The 23,022-nt window shown below is 49.4% G+C and overlaps 2 protein-coding genes across 4 annotated transcripts in view; one reads left to right on the forward strand and one right to left on the reverse strand.

Moving 5' to 3' along the window:
- The first annotated feature begins 5,239 nt into the window (after positions 1 to 5,239).
- Positions 5,240 to 17,247, forward strand: CD74 (CD74 molecule). The gene is made up of 9 exons (XM_074962070.1): positions 5,240 to 5,488; positions 9,039 to 9,214; positions 10,150 to 10,241; positions 11,152 to 11,214; positions 11,563 to 11,658; positions 12,057 to 12,147; positions 13,491 to 13,679; positions 14,943 to 15,023; positions 15,793 to 17,247. Exons 1-9 carry the CDS (start codon positions 5,403 to 5,405, stop codon positions 15,804 to 15,806), a joined length of 888 nt encoding a protein of 295 aa, XP_074818171.1. The 5' UTR covers positions 5,240 to 5,402; the 3' UTR covers positions 15,807 to 17,247.
- Positions 17,248 to 19,732: 2,485 nt separating this feature from the next.
- TCOF1 (treacle ribosome biogenesis factor 1) overlaps positions 19,733 to 23,022 on the reverse strand; it is a 37,955-nt gene continuing 34,665 nt past the window's right edge. For 2 of the 3 annotated variants that reach the window (XM_074960297.1, XM_074960295.1), the window contains exons 16-18: positions 22,901 to 23,010; positions 22,053 to 22,092; positions 19,733 to 20,311 (exon numbers count right to left, since the gene is read on the reverse strand). In XM_074960297.1, the coding sequence (XP_074816398.1) occupies positions 22,057 to 22,092; positions 22,901 to 23,010 (146 nt within the window). In that variant the 3' untranslated portion in view covers positions 19,733 to 20,311; positions 22,053 to 22,056. The remainder of the gene's footprint in view (positions 20,312 to 22,052; positions 22,093 to 22,900; positions 23,011 to 23,022) is intronic. The other variant, XM_074960296.1, reaches the window with a different exon arrangement.

Here is a 23,022-nt window from a genome sequence, read left to right on the forward strand (position 1 = left end):
TGTGTTCATAATCTTCCTTGTTTTTCCTTAAACAAGATGTGGGAAAGAGATTTCAAAGGCACTCAACCCCTGAGCTGAATGTACTGATTTTGGGGGTAGCAGAGGGGGTGTTGTTTAGACCTGTCGAGTTAGTTGCATGTCAAGCCAGCCAGCCATGGCTTAGCTACCAGTGCGCACTTCTCGTTTTGTGCTTGAGGATGGGGGTGGCTCAGATGAAAACATTCACCCTTTGTGGCAGTCACCGCAAATCCAGAAAAGGGAGCTTGCTTTTTATTCCACTTACTGATACTGATGGTAAATGGGAGTACTCCAGGGCAGCAGCATCTTACCTGTCTTCTTATTTATTACTAGGATCCCCAGTCGAGGGTCAGGCCCCCATTGTGCTAGATGGTGCGCAGGCAGGTAACAAAGATGACAGTCTTTTCTCCAGAACTCTACAACTAAATAATAAGGGGCCAAATGCAAGGTTCTGTCTCGGCCCTTGCTCAGGCAAAATTCTCATTCATTTTCATGTGTTGGTCTGAGCAAAGAACTCAGGATTTGGCTTAATAATCACGAATCTTCAGAAAAGAAATCAGCCCTGGGCCTGGTCTGCAAAGTGTTTCCTTATGTCTCTGAGTATAGGGCCTAGTGGCCTAGGAGCACTTGTCACTGCATCTGCAATAGGAGAGACTGAACTTCTCCCATCACACGCTTTTCTCTCTCACCTCCAGACATTGGTCCAGTCTGTTACATGCATCTGTCTGTTACGTCTCACTGGCCTGTGCCCTCTGGTCTGAACGGCACTCATGTACGTTGTAACATACCCACTTACTTGAGTCTATGGAAACCCCAGAGAGCAGAAGTAACGAATGAGGAAGAGGAACCGAGTTGCTGGGGAGTTCCCGTTTCTGGAAGGATGTTGAGCAGAAATTTGGGCTGCTCCTAACTGGCTGTCTAGTTCCTGGTCCTGCTGACCTGGCACTCTGTAGGCAAGGTCGTCCGTGGCTCCTGGAGGGTGAGCCTTGCGTTGATGACGACTAGTCCTATCAGCCGTGATCAGATGACACCTGCAGTTGAGAAGAAGTGAGGTGACTAAACGAAGAGCCCGAGGAGAGCTCTGGAGAACGTGCTGGCTCTAACTACAGCTGTAGCAAAATCCCCCTGTCTCTGATCCTGTCAGGTTTTACAAGCGAAGCAGCCTCAGGCCTGGCTCTATTTGGACAGGAGACCCCTATGATGCAGCAAATTCTGTGGCAATACAGTAGGTGTTGGACAAACAACCCAGCACCATGTTATGGGCCCTATAGAGTGTGGCTGTGGGTGAGACCTTTGGGATGAGGCATAAATTAGAGGTAAAGATCCCACAGCCCTATTAACTCCATTGTCCTGCCTCCCTAAATTCCCCCTGTAGTTTCAGTTGGACACAGATTCCAAATACGTCATTGGCAGGGGAAGTCACACAAGCAGGGCCAAAGCGTCAGGAGGAAAGAATGCCTCTGCCTGAGGAAGATGCATAAAATACACCCCTACCCAGCGCAAGGCTTCCTACTATGTTTGGGGTTTTACCCCAGGCCCAGCTGTCATTACTGGCCCTTCTTGATTGTGTGGCAATCTGTGCTCTCTGCCATCACTCCCAAGCCCTCTTTCCTGTACTTCGTCACCTGCTGTCTAGTGTTGCTATGTACAACATAGCGCCTTCATCTTCTGGTTTCAGTCAGAGTTGGATTGAATCCTTTGCTGCTGTCTTCCACCCTCAGGATAGCTGCATTTCATGAGTGGGTGAAGTGAACTCACTATATCCCTTATCTCTAAGGTACCGTGTGCTTCAATGTTCATTCCTGCTGGAATTACACTTAAAAGTAAACCTGGCATCACGTCAAGTTTCAGGATACATGGCTTTGCCCAGGCTGATTAAACTATGAAATCCTGGGTCCCTAGATTTCTCTGTGTCCTTTTGTCAAAAGCTCCTGACAGCCACAGAGTCCAATGTTTTTGCCACTTCTGTTGGGGAAGTGTAATGACCCTCTTCAAGCCATGTAAAGTGCTCCCTAATGGGTGTCTTATGAATGGTGATGACTCGTTGAGATCCTCTGATGAAGGGTGCGGTAGAAGTGCAAAATATTATAATCGGTGTAAATGAAAAAAACTGTCAATGCAACATTGTGATGGAGATTTTAAATGCTCAGAGTAACTGCTCCAAGAGCAGCTGGTATGGGATATTTTCTTCTTATGTCTTAATGTAAGGGACATGCCTGAACCAACCTGCAAACCTGTTTTCCCCGAATGTTGGGGAAGTTTGGATTTTGATCCAAGCTCTGCAGAACTTGGAGCTTCTCTCTCAGAGGTCGGTTTGTGGGTGACCTCATCAGTTGCAAGGTAGAAATGCAATCTGGGAGTCTCTTTTGAAACTTGCTTTAATACCAATTGCTGATGAACTCTGCGTTGAACTTGGGCAGAGTCCATCCCCAGATACATGCGCACCAGGCCTGCTGCTTTCAGTGGGAGTTGTGCATGCGTATCTAAGCTGACCTTTTGCAATAGGGCACTGCTCCTCCAGTGTTCAGCATGCTCCCTGCTGGGATGCTTTTGTTTCTAGGACAGGTTTTCAGTCCATTAGTCTCCTAATTATTTCCCTTGCCAGATAATGCAAAGTTGCTCCATGTGCTTTCACCCGGGAGAAAAAGCAAATAGTGTATGTCAGGGTTCCTTCCCCACTCTGAACTCTAGGGTACAGATGTGGAGACCCGCATGAAAGAACCCCTAAGCTTATTTCTACCAGCTTAGATTAAAACTTCCCCAAGACACACAGTCTTTGCCCTTGGATTAGGTAAACGCTGCTACCACCAAGTGATTTAACAATCAGGGAAAGGACCACTTGGAGTTCCTATTTCCACAAAATATCCCCCCAGCCCTTACACCCTCTTTCCTGGGGGAGGCTTGAGAATAAACAAGATGAGCACAAACTAGCCTTGGATTTTTAAGACCCAAAAACCCCAATCAGATTCTTAAAAAAACAGAACTTTATTAGAAGAACAAAAAAAGATAGGAGAACAACTCTGTAAGATCAGAATGGAAGATAATCTTACAGGCAGTCAGATTCAAAACATAGAGAATCCCTCTAGGCAAAACCTTAAGTTACAAAAAGACACAAAAACAGGAATACACGTTTTCTCCAGCACAGCGAATTTCACAAGCCCAAACAAAGAAAACCTAACGCATTTTCTAGCTAGATTACTTACTAACTTTACAGGAGTTGGAGGGCTTGCATTCTTGATTTGTTCCCGGCAAAGGCATCACACAGACAGACAAAAGCCTTCCCCCCCCACTCCAGAACTGAAAGTATCTTGTCCCCTCATTGGTCATTTAGGGTCAGGTGCCAGCCAGGTTACCTGGGCTTCTTAACCTTTTACAGGTAAAAGGACTTTGCCTCTGGCCAGGAGGGATTTTATAGCACTGTATACAGAAAGGTGGTTACCCTTCCCTTTATATTTATGACAATGTATATAAAAGCATGTCCGATGCTTTCTCCATGTGTGATGTGCCCAAATAACGATTTCTGAGAGGATTATAAAACATGAATGTCTTGGCTTTCATGTAGTTGAAATCTCATAAGTAACCTTATTGTAATGTTCTGATTTAATTTCCTAAGTTTTCTAAAACGGCTTGAATGCTGAAATGCTCCAGTTATTCTTATTTGAATGTATAATCCCTGAATAAATGCCACTATGTTGATCTTAAGTGTTCAATGCCTCAGATATCCTCTCATACACTAAATGTATTGCTGGATCTTGGTGTATTAAAAAGTTAATAGAAAATGCTGTTTTGCATATGCATAAAACACCGCTTTAAATACTGATAATTTAGGATCCAGTGCTGCAAAGACTGATTTACATGAGTAATCCTTACTCCCACGACCAGTCCTGTTAGCTGCTGGGGGCCTTCTTGTGTGTCTATTGCTTATCCCTGGGAGTAGGGATTTGTAGCACTGGGTCCTGACCAAATCAAATCTTTTCAGACACGTCAATTTCATTATTTCTGGCTACGCGCCAGATTTTCCAAAGTGCTCAGCACCCACCTGTTTCCATTGCTGGTCTGGGGAGCTCCGGGGTGCTCTGTGCACTTCCCAAAACCTGGCCACATTATGCCGTGGTCTGGGAGCACTGCGCTTTGGAAAATCTATTCTCAAATCTCAGGCAAGCTGACGTATGGAAAAGAAGCCATTTTAAGTCATATAACTGCAAAAAAGGCACTTGTACCTGCTTTAAATATTTCCTTGACAGGCTGAAAGGTTAGCCAAACAGAACATGTGCTGAGAGCACCCTGGGAGGGGTCAGCCCAAAGGCTAACTTAGTACTTTTCAAATAAAAACCCTCCCTCCCTTTAAATAAAAAGTAGTGACTCTTCCACTAAACCCCTAGCATGGCTAGTCCAACCCTAATAATATGTAAATTAGCATAATTGTGATTGGGTGTGTCCTTAGTGCTGACCCATTGACATTTCCTCCAATAACCCTTTTGCAAGTGATAGGATGAAAATATGTAAAAGCTAAGGGCCAGGTCCTCAGCCAGTGAAACAGCACAACTCCACTGGAGGTCATGGAGTAATATCACTTTACACCGGCTGAGGATCTGGCCTCAAAAGTCAAATTCTGCCCTAAGATGCTTGTGTGGGGCCCCAAGTATGTAGCTCAAAAGGCAAAGTCGGCCTCTAAGCCATTATGTGTGCGCGCGTTGGTGTTAAATATTGCAGAGCTCACAAGTCGTCCTGATCTGATGCAAAAAATCTTGCTTCAGAACTGATCTGGGAGAGGGAAATGTTGCCTATTTCATCCTGAATGGCCTCTTTCAACACACACTAGCTGCTTATGCTAAACAATCTGCTCCACCTTGTATTTAGCTGGGACATCGGGAGCACCTTTCCCAGACCCAAAGAAGAGCTCTGCGTAGCTCGAAAGCTGCTTGTCTCTCACCTCTAGACACAGGTCCAGTAAAAGAGTTTCCTTCGCCTACCTTGCGTCTCTTATATCCATTGGGGATTTTGTATTATAGACAATGAGAGCACTGTGCTGGTTCCATCTGCTCATGCAAGTCCAAGATGAGGAGTGTGAATTCAAAGGTTTGCCTAGAAACAAGTGATGCCCTCTGAGTAGCCAATAGGATTGTTTCTAATGCCACACTTGAAATAATAGTGCTGGCTGAGGGCTCTCTGTGGCTGGACTGGGGGTGGGCAGGCTTTGGTGGGGTATTTCCAACTACTGATATTTTGTAGCTTTCACTTCCTAGTTTTTGTGCTTCGAGAAGGTTCAAAGGAACAGGACCTAATTTCCTTTTCAGCATCAACTTAGAGCCAGTGCTGGGTGCGGCAGAGCCCAGAACATCGTCGGCTGCAGAGCAGAAATCAGCTAGTGGGCAAGAGGCTCCATGGAAGACGAAGACAGACGGGACCTGATCTCCACCCAGGAGCGACCTGGTAATGGCGTCATGGCCCCAGACTCTGGAGCACAGAGGTATTCCTCATCTAGGTTTTCAATCCCCTTTTATTTGCATTTCTTTGGGCAGGGGGAAGTAGGGAGGGCTCTGGAAGCAGGAGAAGGAAAGTGGGCTCCGTTAATGGAATGAAGGAGCCATTTAAATCTTAGTAGTGGGGAAAGTGTGAGCTGACAGAGTTTCAAGGGAAATGAGTTCTTCAGTGGTTGACCTGACCAGACTCCCAAGCAGGGCTTGAATGTTGAATTTGAACTTGAATTTCCCTTCTTTCTCCTGAACTCAGATCTGGGCGGCTGGTTACGTTATTTTAACACGTGGGAGAGTAGGGCCTCTTTAAAAAGACCAGCATTAGAGCCCAGCTGCGTGACAGCTTGTGATGTCTGTGCAAGGATCTCCCACCCCGCAGGAGGGGCTTTCCACCAACGAGGGAGAGTTGGGAAGCTGTTTGCCCTTTATTCCTTGCCCCACGCTGCACAACTCCCTCGGGAATCTTTGGCCCTATTTGTGAACTGGCCCCATGGTAACCAAAGCCCGACACGGGAATCAGGCAAAATCTCTTGAGTTATTTTATACCCTTGGCTGGTGGCATCTGTGCCCTGCTCGGCCCTGTTCGTCCCAGTTCCAATGAGCTGTTTAGACATGATTCTGCGTACCAAATACACCCTTCTCATTGTTTGACCAGCATGTGCCCTAGACACCCGTGCAGCAGACTTGACCCCACCTGTCTGTGGTGTGCGCACAGAAAATTGGGTCTATGGCGGCACAGATCTGACCTGTAAATCAAGCCACAGCTGGGCTATATTTTTAAACAAGATCCTTTATTCAACAACCTTGACTGCCCCTTTCTGGAAACTCTCCCCTGGAGAATGTGATCTTCTAGGTGCATAGCATCCCGGAGCTTGGACAATATAACTTTATTTTGTGCCCCCATCTTCCGCTCAGGGTGCTAGTGATGCTGTTGTTTAATATCCAGTGTTTCTGGAATTCCTCTTGGCCTGAAGCATTGCTTGGATCAAACATCCTGAGCAGATATCTGCCCTCCTCCGGGCTGTATCTCCCACAGTCCCTAGCATTTGTACCAGTATATATGATCCTAGTGGAAAGGCTTTGAGAAGAAAGGGCTTTCTCCTGTGGTTTTGTAAAACTGCTGCATTTGTACAAATCATTAACTATCCCTTAGCTTAGGGAAATGCATTATTGGGCTGCAGCCAACCTGTCCAACCACACCAGACCAAACAGCCCGAGCCACTGAGAAATCAGATGTCTCATGACATCAGGAGTTGCCAGGCAGGAAGGTTTGCAGGACAATCAGAACAGGAACTTAGGGAAAAGAACGTGGGGAAAGAACCTGCTTGACCAGGCCTGGATCAGCTCCAGGCTGAATTTACTTTTTATGTCGCTGTGTGTGTGTCTGTGCTGTAGCAGCCACAGAGACAGCGCATGCACAAATCGTGTGTTCTCCAACCGATGGGCCTGATCCTGCAAACCCGTACTCCTTTGAGTAGCCCTTACTCATGTGAGTAGTTCCATTGACGCCAATGGGACTGCTCCGTGAGAGAGTTTGCAGGGTCTCCTCCGACAGCGAGAGAGCATGTCTAGCACAAAGCTTCTTGGAATATTTGTGGTACGCTTTATTACTTATTGCCTTGGGCCCATCAGCAGATGTCTTGCCATCTTGTTAGTAAATGAGGGTCCCTCTAATCTCTCTGATCAATCTAGCTGCCTTTCTAAAACACCCTCCCCCTCCTCCCAATAACACCTGCTAAGATTGAAGGCTGGGTACAAAAAAAGGTAGTCTGCAGAACCTGGAGCTTCTTTCTAATAGGTCGGTTCGTGGGTGACCTCATCAGTTGCAAGGTAGAAATGTAATTTGGGAGTCTTTTTTGGAACCTACTTTAATACCAATTGCTGACGAACTGCGTCGAGCAAGTTGAACTTGGGCAGAGTCCGTCCCCAGATACATGCGCACCAGGCCTGCTGCTTTCAGTGGGAGTTGTGCATGCGTATCTAAGCACAGAGCTGGCTTTTTGCAATAGGGCACTGCTCCTCCAGCGTTCAGCATGCTCCCTGCTGGGATGCTTTTGTTTCTAGGACAGCTTTTCAGTCCATTAGTCTCCTAATTATTTCCCTTGCCAGATAATGTGGAGCTGCTCCATGTGCTTTCGCCTGGGAGAAAAAGCACATAGGAGTGTGTATAAAAGCATGTCAGATTCTTTATAAAAGCGATATTTTGTTAGGGTTTTTTAAAAACGTGCCTAAAGTTTAGGCTACTAAAATTATGTGTGTGTGAAATGAACTCGCAAAAGAACTATAATCAGTAAATCTATGTGTATGGAAGACAAAACAACAGGAAAAAGGAGAGATGAACATAATGCAAGAAGAGGTGTAGCAGTATGATTATGGTACTTTATCCATTACCCGAAAATAGGGACGGTCTTCATATACAATCAAATAGTTCTTTATCACCCAGTAATCTCTAGATTCCTTTATCCTTGTGAACAAAGCCGTTCCCATTAATCAGGGGTTTCACTCTTTTATGTTAAGTTTTGAGTCTGATTTTCCATAGTCTCCAAATTATATATACATTTTCAATTGTAATGTTTGACAATTCTTCTCTCTTAAGCACGCCGTATGCAAAAAATGGACTGTCAGAACAGGAGCAGCAACATGGCCAATTTTCTACCCTCCTGCCCCAACATAATCTGGATTTTCTCATGACAAGTTGAGGATGCTACCTATGGATCTGATCCAATACCCACTGGAATCAATGGGAGTTTAACCATTGCCTTCAGCTGGCATGGGATCATGCCCTACATTGAGAGAACGTGGAAAATATGGAGGCAAAAGGCATTTAACAATTGTGTACATAAACTACCCTAAACTGACATGCTTACAAGTATACCATGTACTGCTTCAGAATCTCTTCTACTCTTTACTCCATGTGGCCTCTTTGAAGAGTTCTCTTCACAGTCCTAGATGTTTGATATTATTTTCTCCAGCAACCAACCCCCTGCACTCCTACCCCAACAAACACACACTCACCACACACACACACACGCTCCCTCTCCTACCCCCCATTTAGAAAACTGTTTCACTTCCCCTGCCAAATCTCACATGGAAAGAAGAGTCTAGTTTGGACGAAGTAGCTGATCGGTCCAATCTAACCCAAATCTCCATGGCGTTAGTGTGGGGAGGGCATTGGATGAATGACAGATGCTTTCAGATGGGCCGGAGCTTGACATAGCGGAATACACTGAAAAGTTCAGTGCCCAGACTGAGGATGGGCCACCCTGAGAACAATCATTTTACCACTAAAGAAAATAATTACCAAAACTAAACCCTCCACTGCACATGCATGATGCACATCTCCTGGGGAGAGGATGAGAGAGAACAAACTCTCAGTGCTGTACTGAAAGCTGTGCTGGTGATGAGGGTGGTATAGAACCCCTGGAGAATAGCACGTCCGCTAACAGTGCCAATGTAGTGTATCCCAAGAGGCTGGCGGCTGATGCAGGTGGCTGCAGCTTGTGTTTGCCCTGCACTAGCCTCCCTCTGTCTTGTATCTTGCAGAAACTACTGCAGCCGTGGAGCCGTTTACTCTGCTGTCTCCATCTTGGTGGCCCTGCTGATTGCTGGCCAGGCCATCACCATTTACTTCGTGTATCAGCAGAGTGGCCAGATCGGCAAGCTGACCAAGACCTCCCAGAATCTGCAGCTGGAGGCCCTGACCAGGAAACTCCCCCAAAGTGAGTAATTGCCCAGCATGATTGCACTGTGTGGGCACAAGCCTAGGTCAGTTGGGTGACGTGGCAGCTGTACTTCACAGTCCCAGAGCATCCCCCTGACTCTCTTGGCCAGTGGAGAAATGGAGGAAAGAGTTCTGGAGAGTGCTATTAACAAGGCTCCTGGAGTCATCTAGAGCTCCTGCTCCCCTTCTGGAGACGGTCGTTTTTGTGCTGTCTTACCCTACTGAGTCTCATCATGTTTCCTTCCTCACCCCCACTTTTGAAGAGGGGGAAGTGAAACTTGCAGGGGTGAGAGTTTTGATCAGAGTGCATGGAGACCATCTGAGCGCTGCTTTATCCTTCTGCCTGTTTGCTGCATGTGGGAGGAGGGAGCCTTTCTGGTGCTATTCCTGGCCCTCGGGGTCGAACCTGGCTGTGATACCAGTACCTACCAAAAAGAAAAGGAGTACTAGTGGCACCTTAGAGACTAACCAATTTATTTGAGCATAAGCTTTCGTGAGCTATAGCTCACGAGAGCTTATGCTCAAATAAATTGGTTAGTCTCTAAGGTGCCACTAATACTCCTTTTCTTTTTGTGAATACAGACTAACACGGCTGCTACTCTGAAACCTGTTAGTACCTACCAAGTAACCATTTATTGCCTTGGCCCTGGGAAACGGGCTGGAGCCTTGCCAGGGCTGGCTGGAGCATTGGCCACGAAGTCCGTGACTCCATGGGTGTTTCCCAGCCTGGGTAGACAGACTCACACTAGCTCTGCTGGACATCGCAACACGGGAACAGCACAGGATAGGCACTGAGCTCAGGCTGAGGGTGACAAAGTCCCATTAAGCTAAAACACAGGGACCCTTCTGCTGATTCGACTCCCGCTTATGGAGACACTGATCCCAGAATGGACTTTGGGGGTCCATTCATCTCTCTCTCTCTTTCCTCTGCAGGTGCCAAGCCAACTTCCAAGCTGAGGATGGCAAAGTTCAGCATGCCCATGGTCATGAGGGAGCTGCCACTCGCCCCGAAGGTGGACATGACGGTAAGAGACGTCCCCTGGATCACTCTGCATGTAGTTTTGGATGCTGCTCTGGCAGCAGTTTCGTAGTCTATTTGGGAACATGGTTGAGTGGTTTCTTCCAAGCCTTGGGCCATAGCTGCTCTGTGGTCAGCAGTGAGAGAAGCAGAAAGCAGCCCCGGCCATCCTGCCTCTGAGACCTCAGCCAGCACCTTGCAGTGCACACTGCTCACCAGCAGCTTGGGTTTCTCTCCTGTGGCTGGGGCTCCTACTGCTGGTTACTGGGTCCCAACTCCTAGGCATCCGTTCAGTCCTTGGATCTTCTGCCAACTAGAGCGACACACAAGAAGTGTTACGGAAACCCATCCATTTGTACCTGGATGGAGACCACCATCTACAACCTGTTGCATTCACACCAGTGACAGAGGGGTGAAAGTTCTGTGTCCCATTCCCCAGGCCCTGGCCCATTTGCTCCCCAGAATCAGAGGTAGTTGCCTTGCTCTTTCTCCTGAGCTTGCTTAGGGTGGAGTTTATGTGCTGAGTCCCTCTTGGACAGTGACTGAGAAAGGAGAGCAGTGGGAGGTGGTCAGCTTGGTATTTTCCAAAGCTCAGCTGTTCTTCCGTGTGCTGTAGATAGGCCTGTGCAGGGATCACAGGCTTTGAGAAAGGTTCCACTTCCCAGTGGGGTCCAGTATTTCCAGGAATTAGCCTGCCCTGGGGTGAAGAAGAAGTTCTGCTGAAGGTTCTTGTGGTGCAGCGTCCACTCTCACCAGCCTGGCTCCCTGGTAGCCAAGGGACTCTGTGTCTGCCAAAAAGAACCCCCAAGACTGGCCATGTCCTGCCCATCCTGTTCCAGCTAAAGGCCATCTGCTTTAAGTCTCTGGCTCTTCAGCTCCTCGTCCTGACCATCACAACTCCAATTCTCTCTCTCTAGCCCCTGGAGAACACGGCCATGCCTAGCAACAGCACCACGGACCAAGTCAAACACCTGCTGCTGGTAAGAGCCTCCTTTCTGTTCCTGTGGCTGCCTCTGTCCCTCTCATGGGTCTGTCTGCAACACCCATGTATAGTTGGGCACTTCCACAGACCCACTTCCTTTCAGCCCTATTAGCCTATTTGTTCTTCTGGGCGAGGGGTATGGACTATTAAAGAGCCATTGGATTAGGAGCAGCCTTGCTTTTCTCTTTCTCTGTCCCTTCATCTGCTGCTCTCATTCGCTTAGGCTCATGGCTTAGTGTTCCCTTGTTCCCGGGGGGCCGGCTTGACTGTGGCAGGTGAGTTCTCTCTGGCTCCTAGGTGTCAGCCCGCTGTTAACGCTGTCCTGTCCCCTTTGGTCCTCCTGTAGCGGGCAGACCCCAGCAAGATGTTTCCTGAGTTAAAGAATAACCTGATGGAGAATCTGAACCACCTGAAGCACACCATGACAAACCAAGACTGGCAGGTCAGTGCTCTCACTCGGTCAGCTGGCTAGTGGACCAGCTGCAGCTCCAGCTCCTCCTCTGCACCCATTCCAGGGAATAGCCTGAACTGGGCTGGTGATGGAATGGGGGTCTCCCACTGGGAGAATGGCTGCATTACATGGCAAAGCACAGCCTGCATTCGGACTGCTGTCATGGTTACATTATCACCATTGCATGGGAGGCTGGGGGTTCACAGGGGACCCCAGCTCTCCTGCTCCTGACTTTGTGCGGCAGACATGAGAACACAAAAGCGGGGAGGGCTCCAGTGTCACCCTGATCAGATGGGGGGAAGGGAGGCTATGCCAGTTGGCTGGGGCATTTGTTTTTGTTGGGTGCATTTTATTAACAACACCTTCTTCCCCTTGTTGGTCTCTTGCAGTCGTTTGAATCCTGGATGCACAAGTGGCTGCTGTTTGAAATGGCCAAAACCCCCCAAACTGTGCAACCTACTGAGGTCCCAGCAGATGAAGGTATCAGGGTTATGGGTCACCAAATTCCTTTGGGGTAGGAATGGTCCTTAGGTAGCAATTGCAACCCAGGAGATCACTGGCCAAGGTTCAGAGCACCTTGGAGGGCAGTGGAAGCACGTACCCTCTTGGAATGGTTTTGCTCTTTGGTAGCTAGGGATTTTTTCCTTCTCCAGAGTCCTCCTGTGTTCCTTTGAGAACTTCAATTTTTGCCAAACTTGTAGTCTTCACCCCATCCTTGAGGCTGCAAGTTATGGCCACTATTGGAGCACTGGGGGCACATCAGCCTGAGGAGTTGCTGTTGAGGGATGTCAGGGAAAATCCCAGGGAACAAGGGTTTGAGCTTTGCTGGAGGCCATACAAAACCTGATACTATGGGACTGCCTTCCCGAATCCTTGAGGCTGGGTGTGTCATAAGTCTGCTTTTAGCGGCTAGATTTCCAAAGCTGCATCCCCCGCTGGGAGCAGAGTGAGCCCTTAGGCCAATCGCCGCTGCCCTAAGAAAACCTGGAAATAGATCGGTTGACATTTTGGCTCTTCGCAAACCAGAGGGGCTGGCCCACTGGCTCTTTGCCTTGCAAGGGTTGCTACTTTGAATTCTGTGCCGTCACAACAGAAGCAAAATTCATTCCTCCTCCAGGATGGGGTGACCCTGGTGCGCACACATGAAGTGTCTATAAAGAACAATTCATTTTTAATCCAAATTATTGCAGCTAAATGGGGGATCCTCATGGAAGGGGGCCAGTGCCCTGATTAAGGCCACCCCCAGCAATGGGAGCATCCTATGGGGACAGACAAGAACCCATTTTTAAACAAGTCTGAAAAGCCTTATAATCGCTTACAACCCTGTATTGGATGCAAAGGTGAAACTGAGATTTCGCTGAGATGCCTTTCAGTTCCTCATTTAGCTGCTTCAGTATGGAGAGCTCCAAGCCTGGATTTCCATGCCACTTGGTCACTCAGCAGTGGTCGGATGCATCCCCATGAGCAGACTTTATGTTAATACTGTCTCCATTAAGCAGCAGCTGTCACCCTTTGTTATCATGACGCTCAGTGGGTTTCCTGGGAGCAATCCCAATAAAGCCGTTGTCCCAATGAAGGTGGTATATTTTTGCACAGTGGTATTCCCTACCCCTTCCCCCAGCCCTCCCTGGGGTGGTGCCGAGGGGCCTGCCCAGCATGGAGCAGTTCTTTGCACAATGTATCCCACCGCCGCTTCAGTGCTCCCGCAAGCAAGCCGTTGGATTGGCTGAATAGCCTCAAGGGCTTAAGAATGTAGGTAAGACCCCAGCAGGGGGGAAGAATAAAACATACTCATGAGTATTTTCCTGTGCTTGTTGCTTTAGTGCAATCTAAGTGCCAGGCGGAGTCAAGTTTTAGTGGTGTCTACCCGGGTCGGTTCCGCCCCCAGTGTGACGAACATGGTGACTATCTTCCCAAGCAGTGCCATGCCAGCACGGGGTACTGTTGGTGCGTCTACAAAAATGGCACCAAGATCGAAGGCACTGACACCCGTGGAAAGCTGGACTGCCCTGGTAGGAGCTTATTTCACATTGGCCGGCCAGGGGCAGGGGAAAGGAGCACATGTGCATGGAGACGCTGCCTGTGATCTCGTATGTTCTCGCTCCGCTAAGCCGATGAGCACAGAGGGCGTTGTGTCAATGTAGGGCCATGGGACTGGCTGGTAAATCAGTAATTCTGGGGATGTTGAATCCAGTCCAGAGTGTTCATTGGGAAACAGGATTCGGAGCACTGCTGTGCTCCTGTATCTGTACCGGGTCCTCTCCTGCGAACTCCTGAGCACGTTCAATTGTCATGGAAGTCAATGAAGCTGTTTTTTAGACACGCCGAGCACCCACAGCTCCAAAGGAAACCAAGGAGAATTGTGAATACTCAGCAACTGGCCCTGTGGGAGTTGAGGGTGTTCAGCATCAACCAGCAGGTGCTCAGTGCCTGGCAAGATCAGACACTAGGTCATCAACGGGAAGAACCCAGATAACACAGTAGGAAATGCAGCCTGTTAGGAGCAAATATAAGGTGGAGGATTGTAGACATGGGCAAATGACAAAGGGTGAGATTGCACTGCCTATGTCTGCCCAGAGTTGGCTGAAGAATGGGAACTATCCCCTTTGCTGATACACCCTGAGTTCTCACTACCCCATATCCTGGGAGATCACTGATTCCCTACTACTGGGCGCCATTATGTTGCTAACATCTTTTCTGAATGGAGCACTCTGAAAATGTATGAACTGAAGCTTCCACCCTTGTTGGCTTAGTCAAATGGAGATAGCTGTCACCATCCCAGCCCGGCCTGGCCAGCACCCGTGTCATATGTAGAGGTCCCAGAGAACCAGGGCAGTAGGACTATCTCAGCTGTGTCCAGACTCCAGTTTGGGCCCACACATGGCTAGTGCCCCACAGAACCTTCCCTGAAGAAATGAAGGGTCTTTGCTCTCAGAGGCGGGGGAAGCTATCCACAAATCCCCGAGCTCCCCATTTTCATCCCACTGCTGAAGGTGCTGATCCCAAATACAGCTGTTAGCCACACAGAGAGAGAGAAGTGAGATGTCTAAAACTCCTTGGTGAATCAGACACTGAGGAAAATCAGAGCCCACACTTCAGTGTGTTAGGCAGGTTACGATGAATACATGCACGTAATGATCCAGGCAAATATTGTAGGGAGACTACCCCTGGCTCAGGCTAGCACAAAGCATCCCAGGTGTGTTGGTAGCCGAGGTGGACGTGCCTGTCTCAGGTGTGCTATAAAATGCCGAATCTCTTACTGTGTCTTGCTGCAGTTACTCCGGGTGGTTTGGACACTGAAGAACTGATGTACTCAGGTGTGGATCTGCTGAAGCTGGAGTCTGGGAAAGGGAAAGGTAAGAGTCTGAGCCAGCCTAGGGCTGGGGGCTATGACTCGGCGAGGTGATGGGGAGAGTTGGCTGGAAGGTGGCAACGATTAGATTCCTAGGCCCAGTGGCCGAGTGACATGATGCTGTGTGTATAGGGATGGTCATGAGTGAGCAAGGGAGATGAAGGAAGGACCTTTGCTGTCTGGGCTATAGCGGTGTTTTGGTGCATCGCCACTCCCCTCAAACTACTGAGGCCCAAATGAAGGACACAGGGAAACTAGCACCACCAGGGAAACATAATGCTATCTCTTTCAAAGGAAATTAGTGCTTCGTCCCACTCAGGTCTGCAGCTCAGCATCCTGTAGTAAATCCGGTTGATCTGGGCTGGGGGATAGATGAGAGGTATGGATATCCCAGAAGCTGGGAGGCAAAGGTCTTCACAGACCCGGGCCACCTATCCAATGGAATCAGGAGCAGCGAGGGAAAGTGCTGTTTGGATTTTTATTTTCTTGCTGTGGTGTGGGGGCTTGAGGCTGGCACCAGTGGCTGCATGCCCAGGTGTATGGTTTCTGGATGGGAGTGAAATCTAGCCTTCACCCGTCATGTCACTTCACATGACAATCATGTCAATCCAGCCGGAGAGGTGCTTTGTATTGGCCTCACCCTGAAGGTGGCTGGAGCAGAACAAAGAAATGACTGATCGTTGCTTCACTGAAACCCAGTCGGATGCAGTGAGTATCACTTCCTGGGTTCAGGTCTATCTAATTTCCTCCCTCTTTTCTCCCTCTCCCCCTAGACGTCAGCAAGTAGAAGAGGACGCAGAGGCCTGGCACCTTCTGTCTCCGCCTCCAGTTTGCAGAGTTACCGCTCTTTTTCACTCATGCTTTTAAATTGCTTTCCTGAATTACAGCAGCAGCCGCTGAGAGCCTCTGTTCAGGCATTTATTATTGTTTATCGTCTTAGCAGGCGATCCAAATGAGTAGATTATAGATCCTGTCTGCCAAACCCAGTGCCTCTCCCTGTACCAAGATGTGCTGCAGCAAGCCAGCAGAATATTAGGACTTTTAGTGGAGAAAGGACGCAGTGGCCCCCTGAACTGCAATCAAAGGCCGGCAAAGGATAAAGCTCTTAGTGCTTTCTTGGCTAATCAGAGCACATTAGCCGTTGCATGGACAACCACAGGTGTCTGAATAGCGAGGGGGCTGGTGCAGTACCACAGCTCCTGTAATATCAGCACTGTCCAGTGGGAAGAGGGGATCCAGGTCCAAAACACGGTCAATTTCAATTGAATTATCTCAGTGAATTGTTAGATACGCTGGACATGATCCTTCCCTCCCTTACAGTGGTGTAACTCCATTGACTTCAGTGGAGTTGTCTCTGATTTACACCAGTGTACGTGAGGAGAATCAGGCCCTATGTTTGCTTATAAATGGCTCTGAGGGTCTGGATGAGTTTGGTCAGCCACCGGTGCAGACTTGTCTGGTTGTTCCAAGAACCAAGTATTTGTGTGTGCGGGGCGGGGGTGCCCATAAGGTTCTGACTGCCACAGCCCTGAATGATAATGCTGGGGTATGTCTGTATCTCAGGTGCAACCTCCAAATTCACTGAACCTGCCAGCAACTCTTAAACTCTTAAAAATGTATTCAGTGCTGATGAGTAGCACAGGCCTTCTCTCCCCCATCCTAAAGGACCAAGCGGGGGTAGGCAGCACCCCACCCTATGAAGCACATGCTATTCCAAATTACATGGGCAGGAGCATTCAGCCACTGAAATACCCTGATTGCTTGAGCAATGCTTTGCGCTTCATCATAGAGTTAGAGCTCTTAGTTTGAGAACCTGGCTAGCAGTGGGTTCTGAAGCGCCTCTGGGGCCATGGGTCACCAAGAAGAGGCTGTAGGAAGAGTTTGATATCACTCAAGCTAAAGAATGGGTCAGTGGCTTTTCCTTACGCTGAACAGACATTAAATGCAGCAGCAATGAACTCTGATCTTAACCAAAGTAAGTGGGCTTCTGGGGGACATTAGCGTACTAGAGGAATGCAGGCTTCCTATATTTTTTAAACAGGCAAATGAGTTTATATGGCTGTATTTCCCCATCCGTTGCTTAACCCTGGTATTTGGTAGGATCTTTGTTGAACAGGTAACGTAATAGCTAATCTTGGAACTAGAATTGTGTTTTTTTTAATGTATTCTATTGTTACAGCATAACCAAACTCACAAGGCTGATGATTTCAAATAAACTTTTGATGACCGCCACTAAAAAACTGCCTGGAAGCTATTTAACAAGCATTTCTCGGTCAGGCCAGGGTCTTGTTAAAGTAGTTGGCAAATCAGATGTGATTCAAAATAAGTCTCTAGCAAGTGTATCTGTTCCACTGCCAATGTGGACTTGCCTGTGTTTGTATAGATGGGTGTCTACCTCCTGTTCTCCACAGCCTAGCCCTCGTGACTATGTGCTTCTGCTCAGAGCATTGCTCCTGCTCCTCCACAGCTGTGTGCAGGGTCCCGGCCTCCTGCCCATACTCACAGTCCATCCATGCTGTTTACTACCTCATCAGTCTGCTTGAGGGCCCTCCCCCCACTGCTAAACTTTCCATAGCACAGAGCAGCACCCATCAGGCCCTTTGATGGTACCCATTTCCACTGGTACCAGCTGGCGGGTGCTTTCTCTGAAGTGAGGGCTGGACCATCTCCCATCCTTCAGGCACCAGCCAGCACAAAGAGTAGAGAAGGCCTTAGGGCCAGGAATGACTTATCGCCCCCTCTGGCCCAGATGTGTGGAGAACCTTTTCCACTGGTCCAACTCAGTGTTCGATGCTTGCATCACGTCTCCATAGCCACAGACTTCCTGCCTGGGCCTGTCGCTCCTTTTTCCTTTAGCTTTCAAAGGCACGTGGGCTGCGTTTTGCAGCTGAAGTCACTGAATTTCAAATGCATGGTCCTGGGATTGATTGTTTTCACTCTACTTGGTAAAATGAGGCAGGGCTGGCAAGGGATGAGCAGGAGCTTGTGGAGTGGTGCTATTGCACGGGGGAGAACTCCGGGGGCAAAGGGGCTGCTGAAGGCTGCCCAGTCCATGACTCCTATGCCAAAGGACGTGTCTGAGCTCAGCCTCTCAGAGCTTGGCCTGTTCCCCCATCAGCACAAAGGGTCTTGTTTCACACCGGAGACTGAGGAACAGCAGTGCCTCTTTGTCTCTCCCCACTGAGGTAAAATACCCAGGGCAGGCAGCTCTTTGTACCCTGCCCCATACTAGGCCCTGCCTGCCAGGGCAGCTGGAGGGACTCAACTGTATCCATTTCAGATTATGAATACCTGGAGTCCGCATGGCTGACACAGCTCTGTCCTTTTAAGGCAGACAAATTACGTTATTGACCAACTGCTCCCCTCCTTGTGTTGGTTATGCCTCCGAGGCTATGGTGCGGGCAGAGTTTGGGGCCTGCTGGAGAAACCTGAGGAAGCAGGAGCACTGTGAAGTATGTTTTTATAGGGTGGTAGGCTCCCCAGTAGCAGCCTTCAGCCCCTAGAGTCAGCATTAGCTTGGATGAGCTCAGCTGAGCCAACGGGGCAGAGGAATTCTAGAGACCCTCCCCGCAAGCTCTCATGCACATGTGGCTGGGACCTTTTATGATTTGCATGTTCACCCACACAACTTAGTGTGTGAGCAGAGGCTGCTCCATTCCTGACCCAGTACCTCACTCCTTACCTAGGGGGCCCACCTCCAGGCATGAGGAGGAGGAGGGTCTCTGCCACCCCTGCCCCTAAGTGGAGGGTCCCATTAGCACCCCTGGGGTGGTGGGTTCTATGACATGAATCTGGACTAAGGCACCCTACAGACCCATTTTGCACTGCCCCCCTCCCCCAGCCATCAGAGAGCAGCAGCTTGTGGTCCCTGCCCACGGATCTGCCTTTGAACCTTTCACCTCCGGCTCCTATCAAGTTGCCCCTGCCCCTGGGCTGTAGGTCAAGGGTCCAGTGCTCCTGCAATGCCTAGTCAGCAGGAGGGTCTCTAAACGACCATTCCTACCAGCCTAACAGAGCAGGGCACAGCTCACTCATCTTCTCTACCCATCCCCCTTGAGGTCTTGTCCTCGCAACAAGAGAGAGGTGTGTTCTTAACTCCCATTGACTAACTCAAGCTAAAAGCCCAGAGAAGACAAGGCAGTTTATAATCTTCAGACACATCAGCAGGGTGAGTTAAAGCCGGAAGAGCAGGAGGGGGAGAGGAGGAAGAGCCTTGGCTTTACCTGGACACGCTAGCTTTTGCACGCTGGCATTGTAACGTGACATAAGCAAAGACAAGGCCTCAGTATCATTCAGCCAGACCCAAGGATCTGACCTGCAGCTACTTTTTAATCGCCCCCCCCCAGAGAGTCCAGACTGCCAGGGCCTCACATACTTTAAACTTTCAGTAAAGCAATCCTCAACTGCTATTTAATGAGCCGCTGTATCCACCATATGTTATGAAGGGCTTAAACATATATAGAGTATCAGGGTTGGAAGGGACCTCATGAGGTCATCTAGTCCACCCCCCTGCTCAAAGCAGGACCAATCCCCAATTTTTGGCCCAATCCCTAAGTAGCCCCTCAAGGATTGAACTCACAACCCTGGGTTTAGCAGGCTAATGCTCAAACCACCGAGCTATCCCTCCCCCATGTTCCTTTTAAAAAGTGTTGCCCTTCCTAGAGCCCAGTCAGGGACACACTTCCAATCAAAATCAATTTTATTTCTGTGTTCCAAAAAACAAAACCCCAAGAATGCAGCCTAGGCCAACCGTGCCTTGTGCACGCTGCTGTTTGAATACAGCCTCTGATGGGACCGAGGAGGTAATACCCAGAGAACCTGGTTTTAAAGTTATATTATAAAGTGAACCCAAGAGCTGTTAGGTAGGTAGCAAAAAGACAGACCCCGTGCTCACAGAAAGATTGGAAGTTTCTCTTAAAAAATATAGCTCTGGAGAGACATTGCTGCACATCACTTCTAAGAGGGGACATGTCACACTGTAGGAGCCGGCTTCTTACTCCCTCTGTCCAAGGGGCTGCTCCGTTTGGTTACAGTGCAACGGCTGGGGGGGGTTCCGGGAGAGCAATATACACTTAAGTCCATTCCCAGCCAGGTGTTGGATGAGGCAGCAAAGTACAATGCTTGGCTCTAAAAGTCACAGTTAAAAGAAGAAGTTATAAATTAAGATTTAGAAGTTTAAGTATTATCTTTTTCTTTAAAAAAAATAATCGAAGAGCGTTTTCATCCACCTTCTGATGAGCTTTCTTCCACCCCTTCATCATTCATTCGTTGTCGGCCGTCCAAGGGAGTGCTCTATGGGGAAGAAAAGATTTTGTTATTTCTTCTCTAAGTCCATCCCATAGAGATGGAAAGGCCTATTACATGGCCACAAGGTGACCCGTTAACTCCCCTAAGCAAGGATCCCCCTTCGTAGAGGGGCAGTGCGATCTGCTCTTACATCTCCCCCGGTCTCAACTTCTTTGTAAAAGGTTTATTAATTCTAGTCCTGTCACTCACAAACCGTCAGGACAAAATGAGCTTCCCTTGGGCTTGTATCCAAAAGCAAAAAGGGTCCTTGGCTTGGAATTTTGGATGCCGGATTCTCACTCCTAGGTCTTGGTGCCCTTGTGCTAGAGAAGTGGAGCTCCAAGCTCTGAATGCATTTTGGTCCCCAAGGCGGTGGTAGGAGGTTTGAGTGTGAGCCTTGCACTTCCATCCCCCCAGCACTGGCATTCGTGGGCCACCCTGTGAACCAGCCTGTCAGTTCTCAGTTGAGCAGGAAGTAAAGACTCCCAGAGAAAGGTCAGTAAGAGAGAGATGGACAAATTCCCCCATGACTAGTAGCACCTTCACTTCTATTGTCTAAGTTCAAATGTCCCTCAAGCCCTGAGAGGAGCGGGGGCAGAGTCCTACGCTGTTTGAATAGGGAAAGTAATACCAGCAACGCAGGAGTTGTTGACCACAAATAAAGGGTGCCAGCGGCACTCGCAGCTGGGGCTGCGAGGAAGCCGGAAAGCTGACTACAGCACTGCCAATGCTCGGGTGAGATGCAATTCTGGCTGGCACTGGAGCCAGCCCAGTGCTGGGGAGAGAAGTGCCAGCCTGCTAGTGAATCTGAGCCCTTGGATTGGCTGTCTGTCCCATGTGCCTGCCTCCTGGGGCAGAATAACCAAATCAGAGCTGGTCAACCTGGAGCCAAAGAGCCCAGCAGCTCAGGGTGACTCTGACCCCTCCTCTCCTGGGAGCAGTGGGGCACCCGTGCTTCTCCTCTACTCTAGCACCTGGCCCAGAGGGGGAGGAGATCAACAATCAGAGGAGACCCGCAACACACACAATACATTGTCTCAAACAAACAAACCAACCCCTCCACCCTGTGATTTTTGGCCTCTTGAGGTTGGCAGTGCTGTGACCAGAGAGGCAGTTCCTGCACGGCGTGTCGCTGGTGACAATTAGGAACTGGCTGGAAGGTTCTGGGCCAGCCCGTAAGCTCAGGGGCTGGTGCAGAGCCAGCCAGTTGGGGAGACTTGCTTATACTTCCTGGCACTACAGCTGCCCTTAGGGACCAAAACCGCCAGGGCTCAGGGAATTCCGGATCCTGTGCTGGGAGCAGAGGCCCAGATGCGAGTCCTGCGCAGACAGATCTTCAGGAGAACTGACAGGGGCCTGGCGAGCTGTCCTGTCACTATTGCTTAACTCTGTGGATCCAGTTGTTCTCAGAGCCATGCTTTGTGGTGACCCATTCCTGGTGAACTCCGTGAAAACCTAATATGTACATCAGGAGAAAAAGGTCCCATCTCACTCTCCTCCCACTGAAAGCTTGGGCAGGACTTCAAGGGGGAAAGACTGAGCCCTGCATGGTGCTTTTTCCACACGACTTTTTCCTATGCACGGGTATGGGTCCACTCCCCACCAGGGCACGGAGGTCGCTTGTTAAAGGCCATGTTTTAAAACAGGCTGAGTCAGGTGCCACAGAACAGCTCCTCGCCACCCAAGAATACAGGTCTCAGGGTTTGGAGTTCAAAGAGCTAAGGACATGTCTCCATGGCCCACTTACCTTCTCACAAGGATCCCTCGAGCTCAGCATCTTTCTTCTTCTAGGAAAAAACGGAAAGTAAAATCGGTAAAACCCCCGTATGAACTGGACCCAGCAGAGCCAATTCTACAGCCGGCGACAGTCGCTGGAGGCTTCCTTGCTAACTCCATAGAAATGGACATTTCCTCCTCACAGACAGTTTCATCGGGTGGCTGAGATCAGCTTTCCAGTTGTCCAGAGGCTTTGCTCCTACTGTTACTCCTCTCTCCTGCCTCTTTTCCCCACCCTCTCCCCTTCACCCCCTGCCCTCCCCTGCAGTTTTTAGCCGAGTGATTCATTTCTCTCTGCAAAGTGATTGCAGAGCCTGCTGGGAAGCGCAGCCAGGGCTTCCCCACCGTGCTCTCTTTGCTGGGGAGAGGCGTGAGCCCCCTGGAGCAAAGCTCTCTTTATCAGCAGGAGCAGGGCGGCATGGAGCACTCCCTCCACACACAGCCAGGAACTCAGGCAGGAGTGAGCGAGTCTAAGCGTTAGCACAGCCAAGGGAAAACCCATTCCCTCCAGCAGTGCCAGCCACTGCCCCTCTCAGCACCCACCCGCCCCCACGCAGGTCAGAGGGCTCGTCTGACACGAAGACCAGGTCAGTCCATCCCTCTCCAACACCACTGATGCTGCCACGCCTTGAAGGGGCCAGCTGTAGGGTGCAGCTCAGTCTGGCCATGCAACCAGACGCTGCTGCTGAGATGCTGGAGAAGGGAGCCACGGATGCTGATCACTTTGTGCTCTGGGTACCTGCCTACTAGGGACAAGACAGAGGCCAGCCCTCTCCCACCCAGCTCTGGGGGGATGGAAGTGTGTACACACCCGCCCACCTTTTTTTTCTTTTTTTTGTGGGTGGAAGCAGACCCGTCTGTGCTCGCCTCCGCTCCAGATGTGGCCTTCTTGCTTTTCTTCTTCTTCTTGTCTTTCGCGGCCTTCTTCTCTGGGAGAGACA

This window comes from Natator depressus, chromosome 8 (assembly GCF_965152275.1).
Source record: "Natator depressus isolate rNatDep1 chromosome 8, rNatDep2.hap1, whole genome shotgun sequence".
Taxonomy (NCBI): domain Eukaryota; kingdom Metazoa; phylum Chordata; order Testudines; family Cheloniidae; genus Natator; species Natator depressus.